The following is a 26,868-nucleotide window of genomic DNA, read 5'->3' as shown; positions in this document are numbered from 1 at the left end:
CTTTGCTGCTATTGTGTTATTTGCTTTAAATTCTCTGTTGGCTTTCTGTAGAGTTACATGTTAGCTAATTCAGCATGATAAGATGTATACTAAGCTGATGTCAGAGTTACAAGCAGAATGCACTGTTTTGCATAGGAAGTTTATTGAAGTTGATGACAGAGCTGTTGAGGCTTGGAACTAAGAAAATTGAGGAGGAGTTTGAAGTGCATGTTTGAATTAATAGATGGTAGCTGAGACACAATGAACTTGGTTTTTAGACCTTGTGAAAAAAAAGTAAAATTGGGTGTTCTCTTTGGTCTTAACCCAAGGCAGAATTGTTATCTTCTATTAGTTTGGCATTAATGTACCATTTTTTAATATTCTAAACAATTATCTTGATGACTTCATTTAACTGTTGCTAAAAATTCATTTGAATAGGCCTTCTCCACAGAATTAACTAAGGATATATAAATGTACATAGAATCAGGCAAAAACAGCTTACCCTGAATGGCACAACCTACTAGTTGGCATTGTTTACAGGAATGTCTGCATAGTGTATGCAAGATGGTGTGGAGAATAAGAGTGTTAAGATTCTGTGGGACTTCCAGATCCAGACAGATGGGCAGGTACTAGTTAATCAGACATTGTGGTAATAGACAAGTATTGGAAGCAGAAGATAATAGTGGTGATAGATGTAGTGGTGCTATGTGTGACAGCAACATCAGAAAGAAGGAAAATGAGAAACTGGAGAAGTACCATGCTCAAACACATCCCAGGAACAATGTCAGATCTCTCTGTCTCAAAATAAAGGCAGACATAGATGATAAATATGCCTGAATCTGGACAACATGTTAGAATCTAACAATCCTGTGTTAGAATATGGAAAGCAACTCCTTTTATGGCTGAAAAACTGGGTTCTAAATCAAAACTATCTGTGTGTTTATGAAATGAAATTCATTTCCAATTTTCAGTCATGTTTTGGAAAAAAGTATACCTTTTAAACTATTTTTCTATCCCATATATTTAGGTCAGATTCCCTACATATTTCATGGGTAATTGTGCCTGGTTTGGTGTGATGAGTTTGCCTTTATGCTTGGAGATTATTATTGTTTATGTGTATTGTCCATAATGGATTTGGAATTGACATTATTACTCTAATAGCCTCTCTTTGAATTTAATTTTCTAATATGAGATTCAGTAATAAGTTCTAATTTTGTCTTGATGCTTTCTATGCATGTTACTTGAATGGAACACATGGTATATATTGGATTGAACTGTATATTATATAAACATTTGAAAGGCATAAAAAATCTGCTCCTTCAAAAGGCAAAGTGGAAATTCTGTTGCAAAGTAAATACTTCTTACACATTTTAAACTTGAAAAATGGGCTTCCTATCAGTTCATATAATCATATAAATTAGTGCTTAAGCTTGACAAATGTCATATAAATTTAATATAGAATTCCAATAATTGTTACAAATATATCATAACCTGTATAGTGAACTACTGATTCATTAGTTTTTAAATATAGGCTTGTTTCTGTTCTGGCCCCTTGATGAAATAAGGCAATATGCAATTTAAAACAGATACCAAGAATTTTATGAAAAAATATTTTATTTCGTGATTTGAAACCATCTCTTTTATACCATCAGTGATTCCAAGAAATATTCCAAAAAATCAGCACCATGAGGTAAAAGTTACTGGTGAACATACCACAAAGAATAATCACTTTTACAAGCTGATTCAAAAATGTCTTCAAACGACAATGTTAGTTGAAGGCTCAACCATGAATAAGATGATTATTTTATAGTGGCATTGAATTTTATAGTTACTATCATTTATTTATTCATTCAATTTAAGCACAACCCAACTCCCAGACTAACACTGGGCAAGTTGCAATAAAATTAAACAGAATATATAAAATAAATACAGAAAAGATAAGTACAAAGAAAAATAAAGAACAAATGGCAACAGCCTCCACACATACAAACATGTGACGGGGCCCCAGCCATTCTAACCCAAAGCCTGGGAGAACAAGTAGGTCTTTAAGGCGTTCTGGAATGCCATCAGTATAGAATGCCATCAGCAGAATTCCAGTTCAGAGGTCAGATTCTACAACAGCGAAGGCATGCTTCCTGGGTCCCGTATATGTAACACTGTTTAATTGAAGGGATCTGAATCTCACCAACCTTATCGGCTCTCATCAGCCACAGAGGACAGGCAGTCCCTCAAATAAAACAGGCCCTTTGGAGAGCTTTATAGGTCATAAAAGCAGCTTAATCACTCCCATAAGCATAATGGTGCACTTTGTGGAAAGGGTGGCATATGGGCATACTGAGGCATGCCCTTCACTGCCCACACCACTGCATTCTGGAGCAGTCGAAGCTTCCAAGTGGGCAGCCCCATGTAGACACAGAATTGCCACAGTCAAGCTGCAAGTTAACTAGGGCATAAGTAACTGTGGGAAGCTCCTGTAATTGATTATTGCAGAAGTTGGAATTGAATAGGCACTTAACTAAAACAAAATATTTGCATGCTTTGCTTGTTTGTTGTTTTAATCTGCAGGCATCTAAACAAACTTTTGAGAGTTATATAACTGCTTGCAGCACAATTTTTAATAGATTACTAAATTGTAGAAGTAGAAGAGTATAAGAGATGACCAGATCAATTTTTAAAACACTTCATTCATTCTAGAAAAAAATAATTAATAAGGATTTCTTTTCAGTTTTCCGCAAAGTGACCATAATTTCCACTGAATAAATTGGGAGATCTGGCGGATCATTTGTTCTGTCTTCTTTCTGATACTATACCTTGTGTTACTAGCAGTCTATTAGTACTATTGCCTGCCATGAGTTGATTGGTATAGAATCTACAGTATCAAGTGTAGCTGGGTAGGTGTTTTCAATTACAGTTTTTTTATTACAGTTCTTTTCTTTTTTTGTTTGTGTTTCAGTTCTTGACAATTTGTATTGCTTAACAGTGTGGTTTCCTCATTGTTTAATAGTAAGAATGGATCTTTTTACTTTTCTCAGGGTAGCTTTAGAGTACCAGCAGAATAGGAAAAAAATTCTCCAACATTTTTATCACTATCATTTAGCTTGTTCTGGGAAAACCCAGCTGCTCTTGGATGTCATTATTATGCTTGCTAGATTTGATGACTTATAGCTGGTGAATTAGAGCTGATGAATTGTACAACTGATCAATTTAGGCTAACAGTTTTGATTCTACTCCATCCTATACCTTATAAATTTCCTTACTTGAGGTATAGCTTTTAGCTGCAATCTTGATCAGAATAGGTAGGGTCCAGTTAGTGTAATGTTACTTGGAAAATGTTTTTCATCAGAATTTAGAATTTCATTTCAATGATAAGTTTATATTTTTGTTATATAGTTGGGCAATGCATTTTAAGATTTGAAAACAATCTCAAACCTGAAAATAATACCAGATACAGAAGAATTGTGCAAACTATTAGTTGTTTGGAGTAGGTCAGACTGGGATCCTGGAATTATGTAATATAATCATGCTAGAACTTTGAAATCTCACATCTTTGTGTCTGTTCTGGAAAATATAGTTTAAAAATTAGTCATTCTGAAAAAAGAGAATAAAAAATTAGACAAAAGGCAGTTTATGCTGACTTGTTTGAAATATATGAAGGTTAGAGAATGTAATACTTTTTCATAATGCCACAATTTTTTTTCAAAGATTCTCGATCCATCTTCCTTAGCATAGCTTGCTGCAACTGTATATATACAAACTAGTTTTTCTATCGAGTAAATCATTTTACTTACAGTACTCTGCAATCTTTCAGTCATAGCTTTGATCTACTACAACTTTGTAAAGGGTTGATTATGAGCATCTTAGTATCCTGCTAGTCTTTTAAAATAATTGTTTATGTTGTCAGCCTGAATTGAGGAGAATGAGGATGTCACATTTACAGGTAGGCTAGCTTTGGGATATGTAGCAGTCACTATGTCAAGTTTCTGTGTCATCTTTATCAAAATTGAATCTTGACAAAGCAATGGAAACAGAAGCTAGTTTGGCTAACAGGAGGCCAAGGTTACTAAGGAAGCTGCTAACCATACTAAAATAAGTTAGTCTATTTGGATTGTGACTGGATGACCAGTCAACAGTATTTCCTGATGAGCCAAGGGTTTATGTATCTCACATGTTCACAATAAAGCAACCCCAAATATTAACATTGTTTTTTTTAATGGCTTTTTATTTGTGTGGAGTGCTATCCTTTACTGTAGTTATCTCTATAGAGAACTTACTATAAGTGGATGGTTTTATTGCTTGAGTTTTGGGAGTTAATCAGTTTTCTTTGCTGTCATTTTAGGACTAACATAATCCTGTTAGAGAGGAGGTATAATTTGTCAATGCTACTTGTTGACCATTTTTTCTTATTTATCTTGTAGGGCAGTCAACGGGTTTGACCAAGGCCCACCACCAGGTCTAGGAGCATCCAGACCATCATCTGCACCTGGCATGCTCCCTCTGAGCGTATGAATGGATTGCAAAGCTACTATGGGACTTGGGTTTTGTTCTTGAAGGAATAAGAAGAAAGCTGCTTGTGATAGTTTTCTGTTGGCACCCCCTGCTGGAGCTGAGTGGGTGTTGCAGAACGCAGAAACTGCCCAGAAAACCAAGCACATACAGAGCACTCCTTGTTAATACAGTCTATTTTCTTCTATTTCCATCGTGGACATTCTTAAAATGGTCACCACTGATGTCTCTCTCAGAGATTACAGGAGTTGCACTTGCCCAAATCACTTCCTTTTTTCCACCACCTCTGTTTTGTATGTTGGCTAGCTAGGGACTGCTTTGATCCTGGGTATCCTATGTCTTTCACATTGTACACAGGACCCCTGCTCTCCCCCTCACTTTTATTTTCTGCATACATCAATTCATTTTTCAAGGGAAGTTTTTGAAATTCTCTGACCAGTGGATGGATTTGGAATGAATTTTTAATAAGTTTCTATGAGGGGATCTTTGTACCTAGCAGCACCCTGCCAAAGATCTGGGTCGTGGGTCATGGAGAATATTTAGATGTGGCAATGGAGCATAATACATTATGCGATTATGCCAAAGTTGTTCTTTTCTAAAATGGAGACATACCCTCAGTTCAGCAATTCCTTCACAGTCAGTTTTATCCTACTAAGTTGGCTTTCCCTATTTTTATTTCAAGAAAACTGTGGATTGGACTTTTAGCTGCTTGGTGACAATTGCCCAAAAGCAAAGGAAGGAGAAAGGAATTAAAGCCAGGAAAGACTAGGGGCACATTGCTACTCATAGCTTGAATTTTGTCATCCCTTTCTTGTGTCCCCTTTGCTGCGTTAACTGTTTACATTTGTTTTATTGTACATAGATTTGTAAACATATTTGCCTAAGATATTTGTATATAACTTGGGCTTTCTAACTTTATTTATTAAGACTTCTGAGGCATGTTTCCCCTAGGACAGTACGTCAACTTTATGTGGTGACTGCCATCCTGTGGTTTCACAAGAGAGATGGTCCTAAAATAAAGATCTTTTAATGTGGACATAATTGCTTTTCAGAAAAGATGCTTCTCCTTTGCTTTGTTTGTGGTCCAGTATTTTGATTCTTGAAATTTTGCTGTATTGTAACTTTTGTATTGTAACACAAAAACCTAATTTGTGTCATCATCTTGATGACGTTTACAAACAGTGGGGCACTGGATATCCACATATATTTTTTTGTTCATACATGCTCTTCACAATATAAAAAATGAAAAGTTTTCTCTAGATATGACTGGCTGCAAGTTCAAAACCGATGCGGACATGATTGTGCCAGTTGAATAGGCAGAAAAAAGCTGCCTCTTGTCATGTTGAGAAAAAAAACTGGTTGGTGGGAAAACCTTAATTATCCTTACCTTATCTAGTAAATTGCAATTTTAAAGCTAAAATGTGTGCTTCATAGTTTTGGCACTTATACCACCCTGCTGTATTAAGTAGAAAATCCAAAACTTTTCCCCATTAATGACCTTCAAACCCAATAGTGATTTAAATTCACCATAAAAATCATTGGGGTTTCAATTTTTCTTTTCTGTTCATGAAGACTTAATGTGAACTGCCTTTCTGCTTTCTGGAACATGGATCTTAAAAGAGAAAAGGTTATTTTAAGGAAATCCCTCCCACCAGTCTCTGGTTACCTTTGGTTAAGTTTGGTTCAACTCCCTTATTTATGTTAGTAGCAAACTTAGCTGGTAGGTAGGACAAGTGGAAATAGGAAAACAATGTAGTACATACCTGTAAAGTATCTTGTATCTTAATCATTTAGATATGATTTATCATTTAGAGAATATGTAGATATTCTTTTATTTCACCTTCTTAAAAAAATGAGTGTGTTCTGTCCATCTTCTAGTGATCAAAAAGGTGTTTCATGTAAGTCCAACTATATTTCCTTGTCACTGAAGCAATAGCTTTCAGAAAAGCATAGTACTGTGACCAGGTTGGGGCAGTGTAACAGCACTCTATGTGATCCAATTTAGCTGAAGCCCAGATCAGGGGAGACAAACCTATCTCTTCTGTGTTTTGTATTTATTCATGGTTCTGCCATTCATGCTTCTGCCAGCTTTGTAGTTAACTATCTACAGGGAGCTTTGTGATTTTCTGTTGTGAATCCCAGGAGAATTCACCTTTTCCCCTATAGCAGGGCTGTCAAACTCCTAGCCCACGGGGCAGATGTGTCACACGCTGTCCATGCCTACACCCAGTTTAGTGAAGGGGAATAAAGTCCTGATAAGGTCACATGATGCCACCATGACCACATGAGTTTGACACCCCTGCCCTATAGTATGTGTTAATTATAGCGTTTGAAACACTCCTGTGATTTCTTCTTTGGAGACAAACCACGAGTCCTTCACCTCTCCAATATGCATTTGAAGTAGGTTGAGCACTGAGCATACAATACAATACAATAGCAGAGTTGGAAGGGACCTTGGAGGTCTTCTAGTCCAACCCCCTGCCTAGGCAGGAAACCCTATACCGTTTCAGACAAATGGCTATCCAACATCTTCTTAAAGACTTCCAGTGTTGGGGCATTCACAACTTCTGGAGGCAAGCTGTTCCACTGATTAATTGTTCTAACTGTCAGGAAGTTTCTCCTCAGTTCTAAGTTGCTTCTCTCCTTGATTAGTTTCCACCCATTGCTTCTTGTTCTACCCTCAGGTGCCTTGGAGAATAGTTTGACTCCCTCTTCTTTGTGGCAACCCCTGAGATATTGGAACAATGCTATCATGTCTCCCCTAGTCCTTCTTTCTCTTAAGCTAGACATACCCAGTTCCTGCAACCGTTCTTCATATGTTTTAGTCTCCAGTCCCCTGATCATCTTTGTTGCTCTTCTCTGCACTCTTTCTCAAGCATATTCAGCTTGAGTCAGGCATATTCTCAGGAGGGATGGGACTGGGCAGCAGGCAGGTCTATCTTGTGTTCAATTTAGTTTAGAAATGAAAGATATAAAGTAGGGATCTGATCACCTTTAACTCTGTACTCCACTAACTCAAGGCTTGCAGGTAAGAATATTGATGAAACATTTGAGGTAGAGCGGAGTAATAAATTAAAACTACAATGTACTGGGAAGTGAGTCGTGTCCCCAAGAGCATATACAAAATGGCTTGAAAGTAGTTTGCTCATAATCCTGAAGAATGGAGCCAAAAGAAGTCATCTGTCTATGCCCCTGTTCACTGCTGGCCTCCACCCCAGCCTTGCCTGTAGAAAGGCCTGATATTTCAAGGACTCTTGTTGCCAGTGTGCTTTTCTCCAATGTTCAAAATCATGCGAGTGAATGGATAGTTAATAGTGGTGACAAATCTGGGGACCAAGATGGCCTGTATTACCAAATCTTGAATATCTGTTCAAGAAAAGCTAAACCAAATTTCCAGGGCAATTATAGCTATTCTGGGATTTGGGGCAGTAATGGATCTCGAGACAATGTCCAGACATTTAGGGAGAGATCATTGCGTTCCATTCATGCCTCCTGCTCTGGAATGGGACACTTAGAACTCATTCTTCCTATGATTGATATTAGTGATTTAACCAGCCATGGCAGTCAGCATTTTCCCATGTATACTTTCACTGATATGAACCGGAGGCATTGCTCTGTTCACATCTCTGTTCAAGATACAGGAGGAAGTGTGTCAAAGGATTATGTTTTAGATGAAAATCGAGTAAGACAAGCCCCTGCCAATATGAGAAATTGTCAGCCAAATTCAATTAACGCCCTTGCTTACGTTGGGAAGAGGGTTTTTAAGAAATAGAATTATACAGTATAGTTACAAAATTAAGCTATAATGCAAGTATTGAAATAATTTGAGAATAACACTGAAATATTGGAAAGGTATACACAATAGCACTTAGACTTATATACTGCTTCACAGTGCTTTTAAAGCCCCCTCTAAGCGGTTTACAGAGTCAGCATATTTTCCCCAACAATCTTTCCCCAACAGTCCTTATTTTATCGACCTCAGAAGGATGGAAGGCTGAGTCAACCTTGAGCTGGTGAAAATCGGAACTGCTGGCAGTCAGCAGAATTAGCCTACAATGCTGCATTCTAACCATTGCACCACCATAATACAATTGTTTTAGTTTCCATTTATCAGAAAAGGTGCAGGAAGGCAGAACGGGATTAATTGTTCAAAAATTTTAGCATAATATGGTTAAGTATTTCTTTCAGCAACACCGTTTTCTTTTATGTTACCCATAAAACAAAAATTCGGGTGCTGAGAATCCTATCATTTCTTGAAAACTCTAAATCTTGTGACAAGATGATATGCCCTGCCCTATTTATTTTGGAAGAAGCATCCAGTCCTATTAGGCTGCCATCTAATGTCACTTAGGTCTTGAGTGATATTCCATGCATCTAATTTGCTAATGTAGATGCTGATGGAGAGAGTGTGCTGTGCTGCCCTACAGATAGGCAGGTGATAGGAATGAAATTAATGAACAAAGGGAAGTTGACATAGCTGATGTCTATCAACAAAGGTTGCCTACACTGGTAGTCCTTGACTTGTGATCACGATTTACAATGCAACCCCTTCCCCCCTCCTCTGGGTCATCATTAACCAATTATAAGTGAATACAGTCCTGAATTGCTTCCAACTCTGCTCACCCACCTATCTCCCCTCCCATCCATACCCTTCTGACCACCCTGCACCCTACTTACACAATTCTGGAGCTGCCTGCCATGCCCAAGGAAGCCTCAGCCACCCCAGCAAGTGCCAGCAAGCTTTCATTTGCTCAGCTGCTATCTTACAAAATGTGTCCAAAGTGATCACAATTCAGGAGTTTGGCAGCCCATGGGGTGCTTCAACTCCCACCCACCGATCTCACCGATCTCTGGCCTTTTGGCCATCCTGCATTCCACTGCCTCTGCCAGCCCTGGGCTTCCCTAACCTTGCATTCCACTTAAGCCTATTGCTCTGCACTCTGCCTTCCACAACCTCGTAAGAAAGATGCATGCAATTTGGACAAGGCATCAGAAAGGAAGGTTGATATGCCCATAACTACCTTTTCTGAAGGGCTAGGCTGGATGTGCCTTGTCAAGTAGCAGGAAGACTGCAAAGGTTACCTGAGGGTGGCAGGGCAAACAGAGCATGGGGCTCACTGAGTGCAGGGTTGCCATAACAGCAGAGATGAGGATTGGAAGGGGTGTGTGTGGAGGTTGAACAAGAGAGTTTCTTACCTTACCAAGGCTTGGAGATGGAATGGACCAAACCGGGAATGAGTTCTCATCTAACATCCAGTGGGATTTGGTTAGCAATGGTGACAGGGACTGCCGGGATAGCCATCACTAAGTAATGTGGTCATATGATATTGCAGTTTATGATCGCATTGCTTAACAATGGAAATTCCAGTCCAGTTTATCATAGCAACCCGAGGAGTATCTATATTCAAATTACTGTACTTTTTGGAGTATAAGACTCACCGGAGTGTAAGATGCACCAAGGTTTTGAAGAGGCAAATTAAAAAAAAAGTAGGTAGGTAGATAGAGGGAGAGAGAGAAATGCAGCAGGTAGTTCGGGAGAGTGTTAGGTAGGTAGGTAGAGGGATAGAGAAAGAGAAATACAGTAGGTAGGTAGGTAGATGTTTCCAGGTGTACTTATCCATGTGCTGGAGAAGGAAATTGCTGACAATCTGCAGCACCTAAGACTTTGTTTCTGCTGGCACAGCACTTGATCAATTTAGTTCTCATCAATCAAAGAGCTTTCCAAAAGGAAAAAAAAGGTTTTGCACTCTGCAAACCTCCCCAAAACGGCCCGTTTTTCGTGAAAACAAGCCCGTTTTTTTAAAAAAAGTCATGAATAGCCTTGGGGGGGGAGGGGGTTTGCAGAGTGCTCCTGTCCTCCCCAGCCCCCAGGAACTTTCTGAAAGCCTCCATAAGGGTATGCACGGCCATTTTGGTGAAGGGGGTGGGGCTTCGGGAGGCAAAAAATGCTGTATTCGATGTATAAGATGCACCCAGCTTTTCAGCCTCTATTTTGAGGGGGAAAGGTGCGTCTTATATGCTGAAAAATACGGTATGTAATGTTTCAGTCGCTTGTATCTCTGCTTTACAGTATTCTTCTGTACATTTATGACTGTCTCTCCCAGTGTGCTGCTTTACAAGAGAATTCACATTTTTCTAATGTTAACAAATCATTTAGGAATGGAATTATTAAAATAACAGATTTGAGGTAAATTCAATGTTGACTAAAATTCACTTCGCTCCCTACTCTTTAGAGAAGATGTCCCTTCTGTTTTGCATGAAACAAAAACGTTAAGAGTGTTTGGTATTGTTTAAGGCCATTTTTATTTTTCTTAAAAAACAAACAAACGTTTATGAGTCTCTAGAATGAATAAATTTATTGTTTTTACAAAAAAATCATTGTCTAAAAATATGGGGATACAAAGAAACAAGGTATTTGCAGTCAGATGCCTGGTGGTCAACAGCCAGTTTGAATAAGAAATATCCAAATGCACAAAAACAAAAGCTTTGTAACATATGTTAAAGCTTTTAACCAAAGAGAAATATTGTTTCAAGCATGTGGCAAGAGTTCAAGATTCTGTAGTTAACACTGATTCATTCTTATCACGGGAGATTGATAATACCACTTGTACTAGGAGATGCAGCATGATATGGTCAAAAAATCAATACACTGAATCATTGTTATAGGCAAATTATATAGGAAACATTGTCTTAGTGCTGCAGTGTCTAAGGCACTTTCTGTAAATGTCAATTCTTAGCTAGGACAAAAATGACGCTAGCTAAATGCATTTCACCCAAGTGAAAGCTGAAAATGGGGCGAGGGTAGCTCCACTGGTGTGTTCATTTACAGGCAGTGTCCATTTGCTACCTCTAGCAAACATATACTGATGGGCACCAAGAAAGCTGGCAAGAACTTCAGCTAGCACTCCTATCCCCAGCCTTTCAGGAAGAAAACAGTTGCTTCTGGGAGAATTCATTCAACTTCCATGCTGAGGCTATCCAACTTGTATGGAAGTATGATTCAGACAGAGAATCATCAGCATCCTATCCAGATCAACCGACTATTCATGATGTCCTGAGCAGGAAGACATCAGTTTGCCAAGGTGGGCAAAGGCTCATTAAGTAGAACAAGAAGTTGGCTAGTTATAATGTGATCTAAAGCTCCTTGGGACATTTTCAAAGTTAGGTGACCTTGGGTCAGCCAGAAAAATGACAGGAACAAGGTCTTGTAAATAAGTAGGGAAGAGAAAACCCACAGGAAGGGAGTGCCACTGCTAGGTAGCTATGCATGCATAGCAAAAAGGCATAGCCAGCTGCCAGAAGTTTCCGCCTGGGAGAGAGGCTGGACCCGCTTATCACTCAGTGCCTTAGAAAAATGGCTTTACAATGGATACCTTGAAACAAAAAGCACTGAACAGAGATATTTTAATACATATAAGTAGTGGTACCTATATCCAAAACAGTTTACAATATGGCAAAGCCAGGCAGCAATAATGCTTTGACTGACCTGCAATACATGACCTAATGCTATGCCAGTTTTGCCTAAGGCAGATCTAGGCCACGGAAGCAATTTGGTGGCCAGTTAAGTTCTTCTTTCAAACATATGGAAAGAAGTCACACTCCGGGAATGTTGGCAGTTTTAATACAGCGGGGACACTCTACTCAATTTGGGCAGCTTGAGGTTCATTGATATCGCTCCCCTTACTCTCTGCATCGTCATCTGAAAGCTCCAGTGAAGCTCCTTCAATGTGCAGCTGGCGCCTTCCAGATCGGCTGGAAGAAAAGGTGATGGGGCCTCCTCTCCTGCAAGAGGACACAGTAAGTGACTGTCGCAACACAACGTGTCCCCCCCCCTTTTTTTTTTAAAAAAAAAAGGAGAAATGCTCCGAAGAACTGCTGTAAAAATTTATCAGACACTAAGTTCCCATCAGCGCAAAGCAATCCCTTCCCTTAACCGGTTTTGTTTTTAATCACAACAGTGTGATCCTGCATAAATCTCAAATATTCACTCTCAAACTGACTACCGTGGACCTCACCCTGTTCTAAAGAGGTTGGTAAAGGGGGCGTGCATAAGCACAGCAGTGTGCCTAACATCCCTGTCTTACTGTCCCCATTTATCTGCATTTACTTCCTTTGTTCATGTTTTATGTTCATACCTATACTTGTTATCTTGTACATGTTTGACAGATAAATAAATAAATAAATGTATAGCACTAGGGCAAACAATTATTTGCACTGGAGATGGAGCTACAAACCTCTTCATCTGCGCTTATAATTAGCCGAGGACATGGGAGTTCTAAAAATGTAATGTCACTTAATGAGCGGCCAACTTCCAGCATATGAAAACAGCACAAGCCAATTAACAAATCTTTGGAAGCATGACACTCCCGGTTTACTAATAGCATTACATTTTAAGTCACAGACCATGAGGACAAAGTATCGAGAGAGGGCAGCAACTGGAAATGAGGATTAACCTAGTCTTTTACTGCCATTCATTTCAGATTGATCTTTTCCTGAAGTTACATAGTGGTATATACCCAAACTCCTCTGCTCTTTCTTTCCCATAACTCACCTTAGTCTGTTCTTCAGAGTGCTGACCTCTCGGCTAAGGCCTTCACTGGCTTCTGTAGCATCATCTAATTCACGCTGAAGTTTACGACGTGATGCATTAGCACGTGTGGCTTCCTCCTCTGCTTCTTCTAGCTGGCGCTTGAGCTGCTTCATCCTGGCATTAGCTTTCTCCATCTAGAGAAGATTACCCCCCCCCCCCAAAAAAGGGATTAACGAAACACTGAACAACCTTCCACGTATTATCAGTGGCCCGAACTCCTTAAGAGTAGGAACTTTTTGATTTGTAATCTTCATGTCATATTCACAGGACTTTTTAGGGAATTTGTCCAGTTAAAATGACTATCCTGATGCCATGAGCTGCTCATTTAGTAATGGCAGGAAAAGTTACCTCCACTTAATGTTTGGGAGGATCTGCGTATCCCGAAACTGTTCTGCATCATCTATGCAACTTGATATATTTCATTGCTAATAGGCTTAGTTGTAACGTCCACTCATAGCCAGATGGAAACACATTCAGTGTCAACCTGGCTCCCTTGCTTTTCATAAAACTGACTAACAAGACTCTTGCTTCTATTAAACTTGACTGCCTGGTTTTTGACATTAACTTTCCTGCAAATTTCTGAAGAACCAAACTAACAAAAAGTTATGGCCATGTATACTTTTCCATGCAATATCACAAACAAACTGAGCTTCATTTCCCCCCTCCAAATTCTCACTCCTGACCTGTGTTAGATCCAAATGAATCAGGCCATTTCCATTGATCAGATGACCTCTAGCCATGCCTAAGAAAGGTGCTTTAAACAACTTACTAAGTATCTCTTTTTGCATAACAAGCACAAAATGAAAGGGTTTTTTTAGTAGCTGTGGTTCTAAGCAGAGCAGGCAGCCCCTCCTCACCTGTTCCTTGTATTGGTCTGCATGTCGGCGCTCATCTTCCACCTGCATAAATACCTCCTTCAGCTTCTTCTCTGTGCGGCGTACTAGCTTATTGGCTGCTGCTCTCTCTCTAAAGAAATTAATGAAAGGAGAAATAATTAAGTAATAATTGAGTAATTAAGTTATCAGATTTCATGTCTATCCACAGAAAAGCTTAAATAGGGCTTAAATATGAAAACAATAAATTTTATCTTTAGGAAAAAAATAAGAATTTTGACCACATGTAAATTAATCATTCAGTATCTCCTCCTATTTATTTAATATTTATCTCTTCACTTTTCTACAAATAAAAAAAGCAAAGGGATTAATACAGGTCGTCCTCAACTTACAACAATTTGTTTAGTGACTGTTCAAAGTTATAATGGCACTGGAAAAAGCGACTTATAGGCCAAGCCATTTTTCATACTTAGCAGCATTGTAGCATCCCCAGGGTCACCTGATCAAAATTCGGATGCTTGGCAACTGGCTCATCTTTATCACAGTTGTGGTGTCCCAGGGTCATGTGATCCCCTTTTGCGACCAGCAAAGTCAATGGAAATACAAAATACACTTAACAACCTTGTTACTAACAACTGCAGTAATTCGCTTAAAAACTGTGGCAAGGAAGGTTGTAAAATGGGGCAAAACTCACTTAACAACTGTCTCACACAGCAACAGAAATTTGGGGCTCAATTGTGGCTGTAAGTCGAGGAAAAGTTTAAAAGTTTAAAACAAGTCAGGAACAAAGTAACCCTTATATCAAACACCTATGTTCCCTGTTGGAAATGTGTTTGTTTTCAATTAATTTGTGAGAAGAAGAAGCGATCAGTGTTGAGAGATAAAAGTTATCTCAACAATTATGTCCTTCTAAAGTGAGAAAGGAAGCAATGGGGAAGTACGTGTTCTAGGAAGATTTTTAAAAACTCATTAGTCTCCCACGTTAAACAAATAAGAGGTAAAATCTACCTTAAATATTTCTACAAAAATAAAGGAAAAAATGTGATTTTAAGACCCTCAAAATTCTTACACCACCATCAAAGCTTTCACAACTTATCCCCTGTTGAATCATCTAGCTTACCTAAAAAGATGTTGAGCGGTGGAACCACATATATTTGTCCTAATTTGAACAAGTTACTTTCTATAATTCAAGGTTACCTCTTCTGAAAGCTCTCTTTTTGTAAACACTGCTTACTTTGCCTCCTGCTCCAGCTGTTCTTCTAGTTGCCCGATCTTTGCTTCTAGTGCTGAAATGGTTGTCTTGAACTTGGATTTGACTGAACCTTCCAGCTCCTGAAGCTTCGCTTTCAACTCTTTGTTGTGCCTTTCTAACTGCTGACGGGCATTCTCGCTTTTCTGGGCAGCACTCCGCTCTGAGGCCAACTCAGAATTCAACGTGTCAATCTTCAGGAAGACAAGCACAGTTATTTAGGTCTATCGCCCCTTACCTGGAGAAGCCAACAAAATGTTTGAGCAAGACTTGGCAACCAAAGAGAGTACCTGTAGAGTGGTTTTGCGGAAACGGTCATTGAGAAGCTCCATATTGCTTTGCTCTTCCTCCAGTTCCTCTTCCAGTTGTGCAATTCGGGCTTCCAAGCGGCGTTTCTCATCCAGCAAGGCAGACCTATGGAGATATGGAAGCGATAGAAGGAACTACAAATTTAAGCCAGGAATTCTCCCACCATAATCAATTCTTACACTGCAACAGGCATCGGCACACATCATTTAAGGTCTGCAGTTGGCAAAACGTTCATCTAGCCAACTTACTTTCCAGAGGCACTGTTAGCAATTTCATCAGCCAGTTCATCCCTCTCTTGCTCTGCATGTCGCCTGCCTCGTTCTGAAGCGGCAAGTTCCTGAAAAGACAGTTAAAGAAGACATCTCAGAAACCTTGGCAAGGAAGGACATTTTCAGATATTTGACAGAGAGCTAATACAGCATGCTCAATGGCTCAGAATCCAGTATATTTACTGACATAAATACACTTGTCTCTGGTGCTTAACTATCAGACATCCTGTGTAACTGGGAACAAGTTCCTTCAAAAATGATCCAATAGATTTTAAACATATATTATTATAGTTCAAGAGATTTTTCGGCCCATCTTCCAATTTTTAAATATTCTTATCTGAATTGTAGAAGCATGTTCCTTTTTCCAGAATTCTATCTTACAGAATAGGGATGCTAAACATTGGCAATTTTTCCCAAATGAAGCACTTAACCGCATACCTCTTGAAGTTGAAGAATTTCTGCTTCAAGACCTTTGAGCTTCTTTTCATTTTCCTTTGATTGAGCAAAAATTTCATCTCGAGATGCACGGGCCTCTTCTAGTTCACGTTGATAATCTTTCATTTGAGCCTGGAAGATTTAAAAAAAAAAAAAAGCATTTCCCCCCTGAATCTTGAGAACCTAACTATATAGCTTCAGTCTAATCTATACACCCAGAGTATATAGTATCTATTCTTATCACAAAATATATTCACCTAATTTTACTCTTCTATTAAATAAAGATTAATACATTTTGTTCCCTAAAGAGTTGTTTGTTCACCTGCAATTTGCGCAACTGCCTGATGGCTTCATCGCGGGCCTTGTTTGCTGCCTCAATCTGAGCTTCCAAGTCTTTCAAATCTGCTTCCATTTTCTTCTTGGATGCCACAGCCAACGCCCGCTGCTTCCTTTCATCTTCTAATTCTGCTTCCAGTTCCCGAACCTACAAAATTAAGGACACCTGGTAAGATAAAACTTCTGAATTCAAGATTAAGCATTAGTCGAAATCAACCAAAATGAAGGATGAAAAAAGTTCCAGAAATATATCCATAAAATTATATAATTGCACAGTAATATCAACTGTAAGTTCCTTGATGCCCTGTAAGAAACTATATAAGGGGAAAAAGTAACTTTTTAGAAATCAATATGACTTTTTAAGGAAAATAGCCTGCCAAAATAAAAGCTTATTAAAATTGTATTTAAGTAAAACTATCAGCGGTAATTGTTAAAACTTCATACTGAGGTCAATATAGCATATTTGTTCATGGTTCACCTGCTTCCAAATTAAGATAATGAAGCCTTATGTCATCTATTCGTTCTTCAAAGAAAAACTAAATTTATGATCTTTTATGCAAAAAACAAAACCCTTAGTCAAGCAACGATAATGGCTTAATAATGTAACTGCAAAGAAAGTTTCTGAACTATTTTGAGCCCATAAATGGGCTATTCTAACTTCTCAGAAGCTGAGGGGCCTAAGCCAGCAAATTACTAACCTTAAGACTCAAAGGACAATCAACTACTTGAGCTTGTGTACGAGCAAAGGTCATTTTGAAGAGCAAGGATGACAATAGTCTTAAATGAGCTATGCCTGCAGCTGGGCTATTTATTTAAGAACAGCTGCCAGAAAATGAACATCTACTGGAAACAACTCACCAAAATTAGGCCTGCATTGTTGTATCTCTGCTTCCTGCTCTGGCCCTAGACCAGTGATGGCGAACCTGTGGCACGCGGAGCCATTTGTCAGGGCACGCGAGGCACTGCCCTGTCAGCTGGCCAGCGCGCATGCTTTTTTAAAGCCATTTTTCGCCCTCCCCAGGCTCCAGAGGCTTTATAGGAGCCTGGGGAGGGCAAAAAGAGCCTCCCCCGCTCCCTGCGGCCCTCCGGAGGCTTTATGAGCTTCCCTGAAGCCTCCAGAGTGCAAAAAACTGGCCCTACGGGCAAACCGGAAGTTTGGGAACGGACTTCCAGTTTGCTCGGAGGATCGTTTTGAGCGCTCCGAAGGCTTCAGGGAAGCCTCTTGAAGGTCCCTGAAGCCTTTGGAGCACTTAAACCGACCCTCCGAGCAAACCAGAAGTGACTTCCGGTTTTCTCGGAGGATCGTTTTGACTGCTTCGGAGGCTTCAGGGAAGCCTCCTGAAGGTCCCTGAAGCCTCCGGAGGGCTTCTGGGGGGGCGGGGGGCTGTTTTCATCCTCCCCATTCTCCTATAAAGCCTCTGGAGCCTGGGGAGGGTGAAAAAAGCATGCAAAAATGGAGGGGGTTGCACCTGTAGTGGGCGCATGCGCACTGGGGGGGGGGTTGTCGCACATTGCATTATGGGTGCGGCAACCCTGCACACGACCCCCCCCCTGCACTCCCCCCACTTATGGCACGCGAGCCAAAAAAGGTTCGCATCGCTGCCTTAGACTCTGAGTAATACTATCTAAACTGACTTACAGTATTCTTGGATGTGTTTAATTCCTACACTATTGCTAACCATCCCTGCCTTTCTTCCACTGCTCTTCTCTTTTCCTAAACCTGGACTACACCTAGGCATTCCTAAACCCACACTACACTTTCTTGCCTCATAACTTGTCTTCCTTGGCATGACTGCATTGGACTCCATGCTGCTATCCCTGCTGCACTCAGCTAACATGCACAACTTTGCTCCCACACATATTGCCTGAGATGCAACTCAACAATAAACTGAATATAACTATTTTTGTTGTATTTCTCAGGCTGAAACACGAGAGCCATGGCCAATCTATTGCTTATTCAATTCAGTTCTGATTTGTTCAGAAAAGGAATGCAGGTAGCATAAAGATTAAGGTTGATAAAAGGACTCTCAAGGCTACTGTAGATGCCTGGACATTCTGAAGCTAAATAGAAGAACACAACCACCTGTTCCTGCAATGCAATATTTCATGCAGACTACATATCTATGGAATCTATAAAGATATACAGAATCCCTAGCCTACTTATATTTTTCTGGGCTATATTTCAATTTAGAGATGTTCACATATAGCACTCCAACATGTGCTAGCTATCATGCTTATAAATGCCCCATAGGAATATCTTGTGCCAGATACCATGCTTATAAAGCGCCTCACAAGATATGCTTCCTTAGATTCTTCCATGGAACTTCCCTGGGGTCAAAAGGAATTGTCATACATCTGGCTGGGGAACACATTTTACTTCAGGGATAGGCAAAATATTGTTGTATAACACTCTCTTCTTCTTTCCAAGATGTTTTTTCCCCTGGGTATCTGATTTTTATAAAGAATGTTATCAGTTCTTTATTTTCTAAATCAAAACAATATAGCTTTTGAGCAGTTGCCAATAGAAACAATAGCAGTATGTTACTTGTAGATGAAACATGAATCTCCACTTGTTTTACTCATTTAAATAAAATGAACATGTATTCCTGAATTCATATTCAATTGTATGTATCTTAATTCACCTCAGATATAGTCACGTGTTATATGATGCATTAAAGAAGATCTAGCTATAGATCTAGTAGGATTTGGATGAAAACAGATTATTACAAGGATCCTAACTACTATACATACATACAATGTAAATGCACATTAAAAAAAAGCAAGATCTCATAGAAATTCTGATACCAAAAGACCATGAGGTGTTCTCTCAGAAGCACTTTTATAATGGTGTCTCATCAAAATTGATTTCACAGACATTTATAGTTATCAGAATTTCTAGCCAGTTAAGATTTAAGACAAATTAAGATATGGGTAAAACAACATGTTAAACTGCAAAAGATTTGGAATTTGGAGGTGGTTTATTATTGCTTGTTCAAAGAAATGGACTAAGGACACATATACATGGGAAACATTTAACATAAACATTTGTATGATTGAATACAAATGTTAAACTACAATGTTGGTAGCAGAGGAACTTTTGCTTCTAAAAATTAGAAGATAAAAGACCAATTTTAAGTTTAATAAAGCCTAGTGATGATTCAACAAATCAGAAGGGTACATATAGTTCCCCATAAGCTCTGATCAACCAAATGTATACGTTACTACTTAAAGCCTTACTTGTTTCACTAAGAGTCTCTTCTTCTCCTCATTCTGCTCGTCCTTTGCTTGCAGATCCCTCTCGAACTGTGCTTTCATGGCTTGCATGTTCACTTCCAGGCGCAATTTGGCATCTTCTGTGGCTTGCAACTCATCCTCCAGTTCTTCTAACTGAGTTCGCATTTCTTCCACTTGCTGCTCCAATGTACGCTTAGATTTTTCTAACTCATGAACCTGCAAAATAAAATATATTGATATTATCTTGATAATGGCAACAGAATCAATGGAAATGAGAGAGAAAACACAACTCCTACCCCTAACAATTCAAACTATCTAAGTTTACTCAAAATGAAATGCAATGCAGTTGCTAAATCACATTCACAATGCTTTATAATGGCTCCCGTCGCATTTATCTGCCTTCAGGAAGCACACAAACAAAAACACTCAAATGGAAAAGAATCTGAAGGCTATATGAATAAAGTGAGACAAAAAAATGGCAAATGCACACATTCGGAACATTAAGACAAACATTTCTGTTGTAAATGGTTTAAAAGGCACATTGTTGTTGACACCAGTTTAGAACATTTTATTTTCAACAATTCAGAATCCAGATTCACATATGTTATTAAAGTACTTTTTTTTTCAAACCTTCAGTATATCAAAAATTAGACAACTCACATTTTTGCCAACATCATCTTTGGAGCTCATCAGGTCCTCCATTTCTGTTCGGAGTTGCTTATTTTGTCTCTCAAACTCTTCCTTGGCCTCTAAGGCTTCCTCCAGGGCTCGTGCCAGGGACAGTGCTTTGGTCTCCTTTTCTCGTGCCTCAGCTTCAGCACGGTCCCTTTCTTCTGCGTAACGAGCAGATATGTTCTTCTCTTCTGCCAGCATCTGTTGATTTCAATAGGCCAAACATGAACGTTTGAAATACTTACAACATCTAATCTTAATCCTGTGGAAACCCAAGCTGTGATAGTAGGTTGGCATTTTGGCTTTCAGCTCTATTAAGTCCTTGGCTTTGAGGCATCCATGCACTGGCAGAAATGCACCTACTCTTAATCTACCATAGTGGTCAACATTTGGTCAAAACTATCTGTTTTTATGAGTGACATGCTCCACACTTCACTGGTGGACAGTGAAAAATACCCACCCTGATAGATAGATAGATAGAAAGATAGATATTATAAAGGACACATTTAATATTTGTAAATATGAAAAGCTTATCAGGAAATAATGAACTGCCATTTATAACCTTCAGAAGAAAGCAACATAATCTAAATAGTGACATACCTGATCAAATTTCTTCTGCTTCTTCTCCAAGTTGGAAACAATTTGACGCTGATGATCAAGGTCCACCATTAAGTCATCCAGCTCTTGTTGAAGGCGGTTTTTTGTTTTCTCCAATTTATCAAATGCCATTGCCTTTTCTTCTAAACGTTGGCTGATAATTTCCATGTCCTTCAACAGTTTCTTCTTACTCTCCTCCAGCCCTTCAATAGTCCCTAGGTCATCATCAACCTTCTTCTTGGCATCAGCTAGCTATAATGCAAAGTAAAGCTTTAATACTTTTTTTAAAAAAAATAAAATTTGGTGAACTAGTTTTACGGCTGCAGAACAGTCTAATTCACCCTAAGTTGGCAGAACCATGTCAGTTTATTAATGCAGTTTTTGGCCCAGTGATTATTTGTCCAAACCTCTACTATTATACAGAAAACAAGAAGGTGTCAAGACTAGAATCATTCCTTTCAATTCCTTTTCAAGATGTGGAAAGATATATTTAAAAAGTCTAGTTTCATGATGTGATAAAAGTACTTAGAACATTCAGGTGCTTAAAGAAAGTCTCAAATGATACATACATTCACACATTATCTAAGACAGTATAAACTAGATCCAAATTTACGTTCAAATATATACTATATTACTGATGAGACAAACTTGACTTTTTGAGGACAGCTGCATGAAAATTTATTCACAAAAAGTCATTTATCAACCCTATCCAAACATTTACAGATGTTTTGTGCTTGCTACTCTATTGGAAAATAGTAAAAACTATTAGGGAAAAGCAATTGCAGTTTCAACTGATCCCTCCTAAGCCCAGGTCAGAATGAAACGTTGTACAAAATGATGCTATGGCTTGTACTTGCCATGACTTCTCACCTGAGACTGCAGAGCTATTACATGCTTCTCCAAATTCTTTCTTGCTTCTTCCTCTTCTTCCTGTTGGTCTTGCAGATTGTTCTTCTCTTCTTCCAACTGCCGAATCCTGCTACTCAAATTCAGTTTCTGGCGTGTCTCCTCTTGCAACAGTTCCTGTTGTAGAAATAAAAAAATGTACATGCGTTTTACCACTTGGTCTCAAGTAAATGTGAACTTAGTCTACTACATCTATTTGTTCAATAGGATATTTGTTTGCTGTGAAAAGTTCTTAAGCATGGTTCATCCTGGCTGACCTAAAGACATTAAGTCATTCGACTATAATTTGATAATGATACATCATACCAGACCTTAAAACAGTTAATTAAAAACTAGTCCTCAAGTCAGAAAGGTCACTTGTCAAATAAAAAATGCCTCAGACAGCAAGTTATTGTGAAGAAACAGTATGGTATTAATATGTTTAATAGCAGTAATTCCAGAAAAGATGAAAGAGCACCTTAAAATCAGCAGAATTGGTTACAATTCCACAGCCCATCATTGGCGAAGTGGCCATTATTATTACTACTATTAACCAAAGATTTTTAAAAACCTTCAAAAGGAGATTGAAAGTGTGATCATAAAAGTGTGATACCAATCTCATGACATAAAGAGCTTTTAAGTAGCAGGAATTTTGTGCTCAAACTACTGCAAAAAAACCAATAACCTTTTCATGTGTACATTAGAAACATTATCCATTCCTTTTTAAAAAGAGAGAGATAACAATCAGTAATTTATTCTCTAGAATTAAAATTAAGTAAGGTATTAAAGTTAAGAAACCATCCAAGCATTAATGAAAACCATGCTGGTAGACAAATCTGTGATGAAAACTGTTGAGCAAACAGAAGAAACAAACTATTACTTGAAACATGAGGCTAATGTCTATAATATGCAGGATTTTAGCTCTGTACTACAGCAATTCTTGTGGGACGCAGTGGCTCAGTGGCTAAGATGCTGAGCTTGTCGATCAGAAGGGTCGCCAGCTTGAATCCCTAGCACCGCATAACAGAGTGAGCTCCCATTACTTGTCCCAGCTTCTGCCAACCTAGCAGTTTGAAAGAATGTAAAAAATGCAAGCAGAAAAATAGGGACCACTTTGGTGGGAAGGAAACAACGTTATGTTTGCCTTCGGTGTTTAGTCATGCTGACCACATGACCACAGAGACATCTTCGGACAGCCCTGGCTCTTGGGCTTTGAAATGGAGATGAGCATCGCCCCTAGAGTCGGGAACGACTAGCACTTTTAGGCGAGGGGAACCTTTCCTTACCTGTATAGCAATTCTATATAACTAAGAAACATGCAATGGTCAAAATATATGGAGCCCAGACTTGTTCTATTAACAAAGTTTAACAAACGTTAAGAAACCACTTCTGTTTTACTGATGCTTTAAATCTAATTTCTTTCTTAACCTTTGTATTATTTATAAGCTCACATTAGTTACCTTGGAAATCTATTAAGGTACCCAATGATGAACTGTAAGTATTTTAAAACTATATTCCAAAATTGTAGATATACCTGGGTATCTTGTAGTTGAGAGTCTAAATTTGCAGCATCTTTGGCAAATTTTATGCCTTTTTTCTCTGCTTCTTCCAGGAGACTTGAAACATTGTCCAGCTCATTCTGAAATTCAAAGAATCTAGATATCATACCAATATTTAGTTTGTAAGGATGAGTGTTTTTCAGAGATTTGAGCAAAATGTATGACATCCAGAGTAATGTTTTGGAAGTGAAAGTGATGTCTATTGCTATTCAGTAATTTCTGTAGTTATTTATAAGGGACTCAACTTGAAAAAAAGAGTGTAATTTTCATGTTTTTCCCCATGGTGTTTCTCAGCACTTAAATTCACTACGATTGTTTTGATCCTTAGAAGTAGGAGCAACAGATCTTTTTATACTGCTATTTTATAATTATCCAGTTGGAGGCACTCACTTTTAAGGGACATTTGCTTCAGATTCTGCAAGGTTTTCTGTTCATAATTCATCACAAAACAGAGTATTTTATTTATGCATATCGTATTTAGAATGAAAGCATTCCAATTTAATTATACTACAATAAACTGGATTTGATTGCTACACAAGTACCTTCTGCAATAACTGCTATATGTATATTCTACGAGGGTTACAGTTTCAAACTTAAATTGGCAAACACTTTTCAAAAAAGAAAAAATAATACATACTAGGAAAAAATGTGTTCCTTTAAAAACGGGATATATTTATAGAAACCCTAAGGGTTTTAGGGAAAATTTTGTAAGTTCTCCTATTGTTAGCTTATCAATTATACAGATTTGTATAATGCAGCGTTTCTTGCAATCATGACTTAATTCTGCAACATTCCTATTGGTACTATATTTGCTAATAGAATATATGATTAAACAAGAACGCACCATTTGGGATAAATACTATTCACAGAATAGTATAATCAGCATTAGTTATATACATTTCTAAATACTCCTTTACTTTAAAAGCCTATATGAACAACAATCTGTATGTCAAAATAGTGCACATTTTACCAGCATATTTTTATAATTTTAAAGTCAGATAATCCCTAGTACATTTCACCAGGCTCAAGGTTAACTCAGCCTTCCGAGTTTGTTAAAATGAGGACCCAGATTGTTGGGGGCAATATACTGACTCTGTAAACTGCTTAGATAGGCTGTAAACCACTGTGAAGCGGTATATAAGTCTAAGTGCTATTGCTATCAGCAAAATGTAACATTATTCCCACTATAATTCATTGAAATGCTTTCTCAAAACGCCACTGTTATTTATTTAGTGCAGGAAAGAAGGCAGATTATGACATATTGAGAATGTGGTCTACTACAGTGCTGTCCATGAATTAAAGGATTTCGTTTGGCACTTCATTTGCTTGCAAGTTTCAAGAACCCTACTAAGAAGGAACATACATTTGGAGGCCAAAAATCTGCATTAACGCTCTAATATTCCCAATACAAAATTGCCACCAGCAGCCTGCATTGTCTTAATTCTAAAACTGCCACTTCAAATAAAACACTCTCATTTCAAATATACTGTATATGCAGTAATTGGAGAAAATGATTTCAGAAGGATAAGCACAGCAACATATTTTCCAATGAACTTTTAGTAAGTTATTACATTACACCGAAGAGTTGCAAATTGAAATCTTTACCTGAAGTTTGTTTGCTTTTTCTGCCAGCTCTGTCCTCAGCCTCTCGCCTTCTACAACTTTGGCCTGCAATTCCTGTACCTGACCATCAAGCTTCTTCCTCTTATGTTCTGCCTCAGATCTAACTTGCTGCAAAACTTTCACCTCACAGGCCAGCTCTTTGTTATCTGTTTCCAAACACTGTTTGTTCTTTTCAAGATTTGCTTTGAACTAAAGAAGCAAGAAAGCCAGTTAGTGCATTTCATCAGAGCTACATCAGAAACATAATATGGCAGCTAAGCTACAAGAAAATGCCATATATTAAACTTTCATATATTCCATTCTTACATCTGTTTTAGCTCTTTTCACATGCAGACTAAATAGGTTTTTACAGGGCATTGTGACTTAAGTATAAATCTGCATTAAGGAATGTCAGCAAAAAAATATTAGTGCTTCAGGAGTTTTGAAATTTAAAATAGTTATGTGATTAAAGCTACCACAATGTAACACTTATAATATCCTAGAAGTATACATTTGAAAACTATAGTGCAACTTTTTCTCAATTAAGAAGTGCACCTAGGCAGTTTAAGATATATGTCAAGTGTTTCATGTTCCAAAAGGTATTACTTGGATGTGAAAGGGGGGGGGGGGCAAAAGAAAATATTTCTATTTAATATAATAAATTGTGTTTCATAATTTTCTACATAAAAAGTTCTATTTTAGTAAGTTTCCAATTTAAGAGTCTCTGGAAATTTCACTGGAAACTTTCATGGGCTGAATGCAGCCCCGAGGCCTCCAGTTGTGCATCTCCACTAATCTTTCTAATTAAAATTAGGTGTTGTTCATAATGACTATAATCACTGTTCAAGTGCAGAGTAGATTACAAAACAAAAACCTTTTCTTCAGACATATAATTTAGAGACACAGTGCTACCTACAAACAAATATGGATGTGCCCTCAACTGGCAATCTGAATTTTCCTGTCTATAATATGAAAATTATTTCCAAAGTATGTAAATACTATATTTGATTAAAAATAGCAGGAACTGAACTACACATCAAAATAGCTTGTTGAATTCTGTAGTAAGGAAACAAAAATGGCAATATGTGTGCAACCTAAGGAAGTACCAAGCAAAATAAACTATCAAATAAATTGAAAGATTAAAAAGAAAGACAGCAGCAAAATTGAGGCTGAAAAGTCATTTAGAAGCTTTCCTGTAACTAGGAAAGTTCACCTATGTCAAATTCAAAAGTCTGTTTGAAATATGATTCAAAATTCAGAATTTTGAAAGTGCTTTCAAAACAAGAAGTGATCTAAACAGTCGGCTTTGAGCACAAAATGCGTCCTTCAAACTTGACACACTGCAGCTTGAATTTGAAACACTCTGCACACAAGCTAGTTTTAAATTATGTCCTCTTTATACTGATGTCCTGTTTTGCTTCAGTAGATTTTCACATGTAAATAAGATTCATGGGGATTTTCCCACCCATATGAAATTCTTCATGCTTAAGTGAATGTTCTACTGACTCTTTTGGCCTGTTCAAGCTGTTCTGAGATCTCTTCCAAGGCTGTTGCATGCCTCTGCCTAATATCCTGAATTTGGGCTTCATGATTCTTGGTTTCTTCCTCAAGGGCTTTCTTCAGTTCAGCAACTTCCTGCTCACGCTTTGTCCTAAAGAGGTAGCCAGCATGACAAAATTAGGTTTCAGCTTTCTATCATTTTAAAAAGGAAAATAAAAACATAAACCATAGTAACATCCTGAATTAATAGTAAGAATCCAGTTTGGACAAAATATCTAGGTTTGGCTGTTTCACTATATTCCCTTCCCCAAGACAG

At 38.2% G+C, this 26,868-nt stretch overlaps 2 protein-coding genes and 1 long non-coding RNA gene across 13 annotated transcripts in view; 1 reads left to right on the top strand and 2 right to left on the bottom strand.

The window, feature by feature from the left end:
* Nucleotides 1-5,523, top strand: part of NDEL1 (nudE neurodevelopment protein 1 like 1) — a 29,323-nt gene extending 23,800 nt beyond the window's left edge. For 5 of the 6 annotated variants that reach the window (XM_081940122.1, XM_081940125.1, XM_081940123.1 and 2 more), the window contains one exon: nucleotides 4,395-5,523. Coding sequence is in view for 2 of the 6 variants with exons in the window: in XM_081940125.1 (XP_081796251.1) it covers nucleotides 4,395-4,485 (91 nt within the window). In the remaining 4 variants the exon portion in view is untranslated. Of the gene's footprint in view, nucleotides 1-1,006; nucleotides 1,032-4,394 lie in introns of all 6 variants that reach the window. The other variant, XR_014174251.1, reaches the window with a different exon arrangement.
* On the bottom strand, nucleotides 3,559-4,380 carry LOC309385597. Its single transcript, XR_014174260.1, has 2 exons — nucleotides 3,651-4,380; nucleotides 3,559-3,613 (listed from the first exon to the last, which is right to left on the bottom strand). It is a non-coding gene; the product is annotated as an uncharacterized lncRNA (long non-coding RNA).
* A 5,296-nt stretch (nucleotides 5,524-10,819) lies between the features above and the next one.
* The window catches only part of MYH10 (myosin heavy chain 10), a 90,778-nt gene continuing 74,729 nt past the window's right edge, over nucleotides 10,820-26,868 (bottom strand). For all 6 annotated transcript variants that reach the window (XM_081939612.1, XM_081939614.1, XM_081939613.1 and 3 more), the window contains 15 exons: nucleotides 26,559-26,703; nucleotides 25,056-25,262; nucleotides 23,426-23,530; nucleotides 21,877-22,029; nucleotides 21,010-21,258; nucleotides 20,398-20,610; nucleotides 19,741-19,953; nucleotides 16,490-16,651; nucleotides 16,171-16,299; nucleotides 15,712-15,800; nucleotides 15,445-15,568; nucleotides 15,140-15,348; nucleotides 13,930-14,038; nucleotides 13,034-13,206; nucleotides 10,820-12,264 (listed from right to left, as the gene is read on the bottom strand). In XM_081939612.1, the coding sequence (XP_081795738.1) occupies nucleotides 12,120-12,264; nucleotides 13,034-13,206; nucleotides 13,930-14,038; nucleotides 15,140-15,348; nucleotides 15,445-15,568; nucleotides 15,712-15,800; nucleotides 16,171-16,299; nucleotides 16,490-16,651; nucleotides 19,741-19,953; nucleotides 20,398-20,610; nucleotides 21,010-21,258; nucleotides 21,877-22,029; nucleotides 23,426-23,530; nucleotides 25,056-25,262; nucleotides 26,559-26,703 (2,425 nt within the window). In that variant the 3' untranslated portion in view covers nucleotides 10,820-12,119. The remainder of the gene's footprint in view (nucleotides 12,265-13,033; nucleotides 13,207-13,929; nucleotides 14,039-15,139; nucleotides 15,349-15,444; nucleotides 15,569-15,711; nucleotides 15,801-16,170; nucleotides 16,300-16,489; nucleotides 16,652-19,740; nucleotides 19,954-20,397; nucleotides 20,611-21,009; nucleotides 21,259-21,876; nucleotides 22,030-23,425; nucleotides 23,531-25,055; nucleotides 25,263-26,558; nucleotides 26,704-26,868) is intronic.

The sequence above is a fragment of the Natrix helvetica genome (assembly GCF_964273705.1).
Source record: "Natrix helvetica genome assembly, chromosome: 1".
Taxonomy (NCBI): domain Eukaryota; kingdom Metazoa; phylum Chordata; class Lepidosauria; order Squamata; family Natricidae; genus Natrix; species Natrix helvetica.
This window is presented reverse-complemented; position numbering and strand designations above follow the sequence as displayed.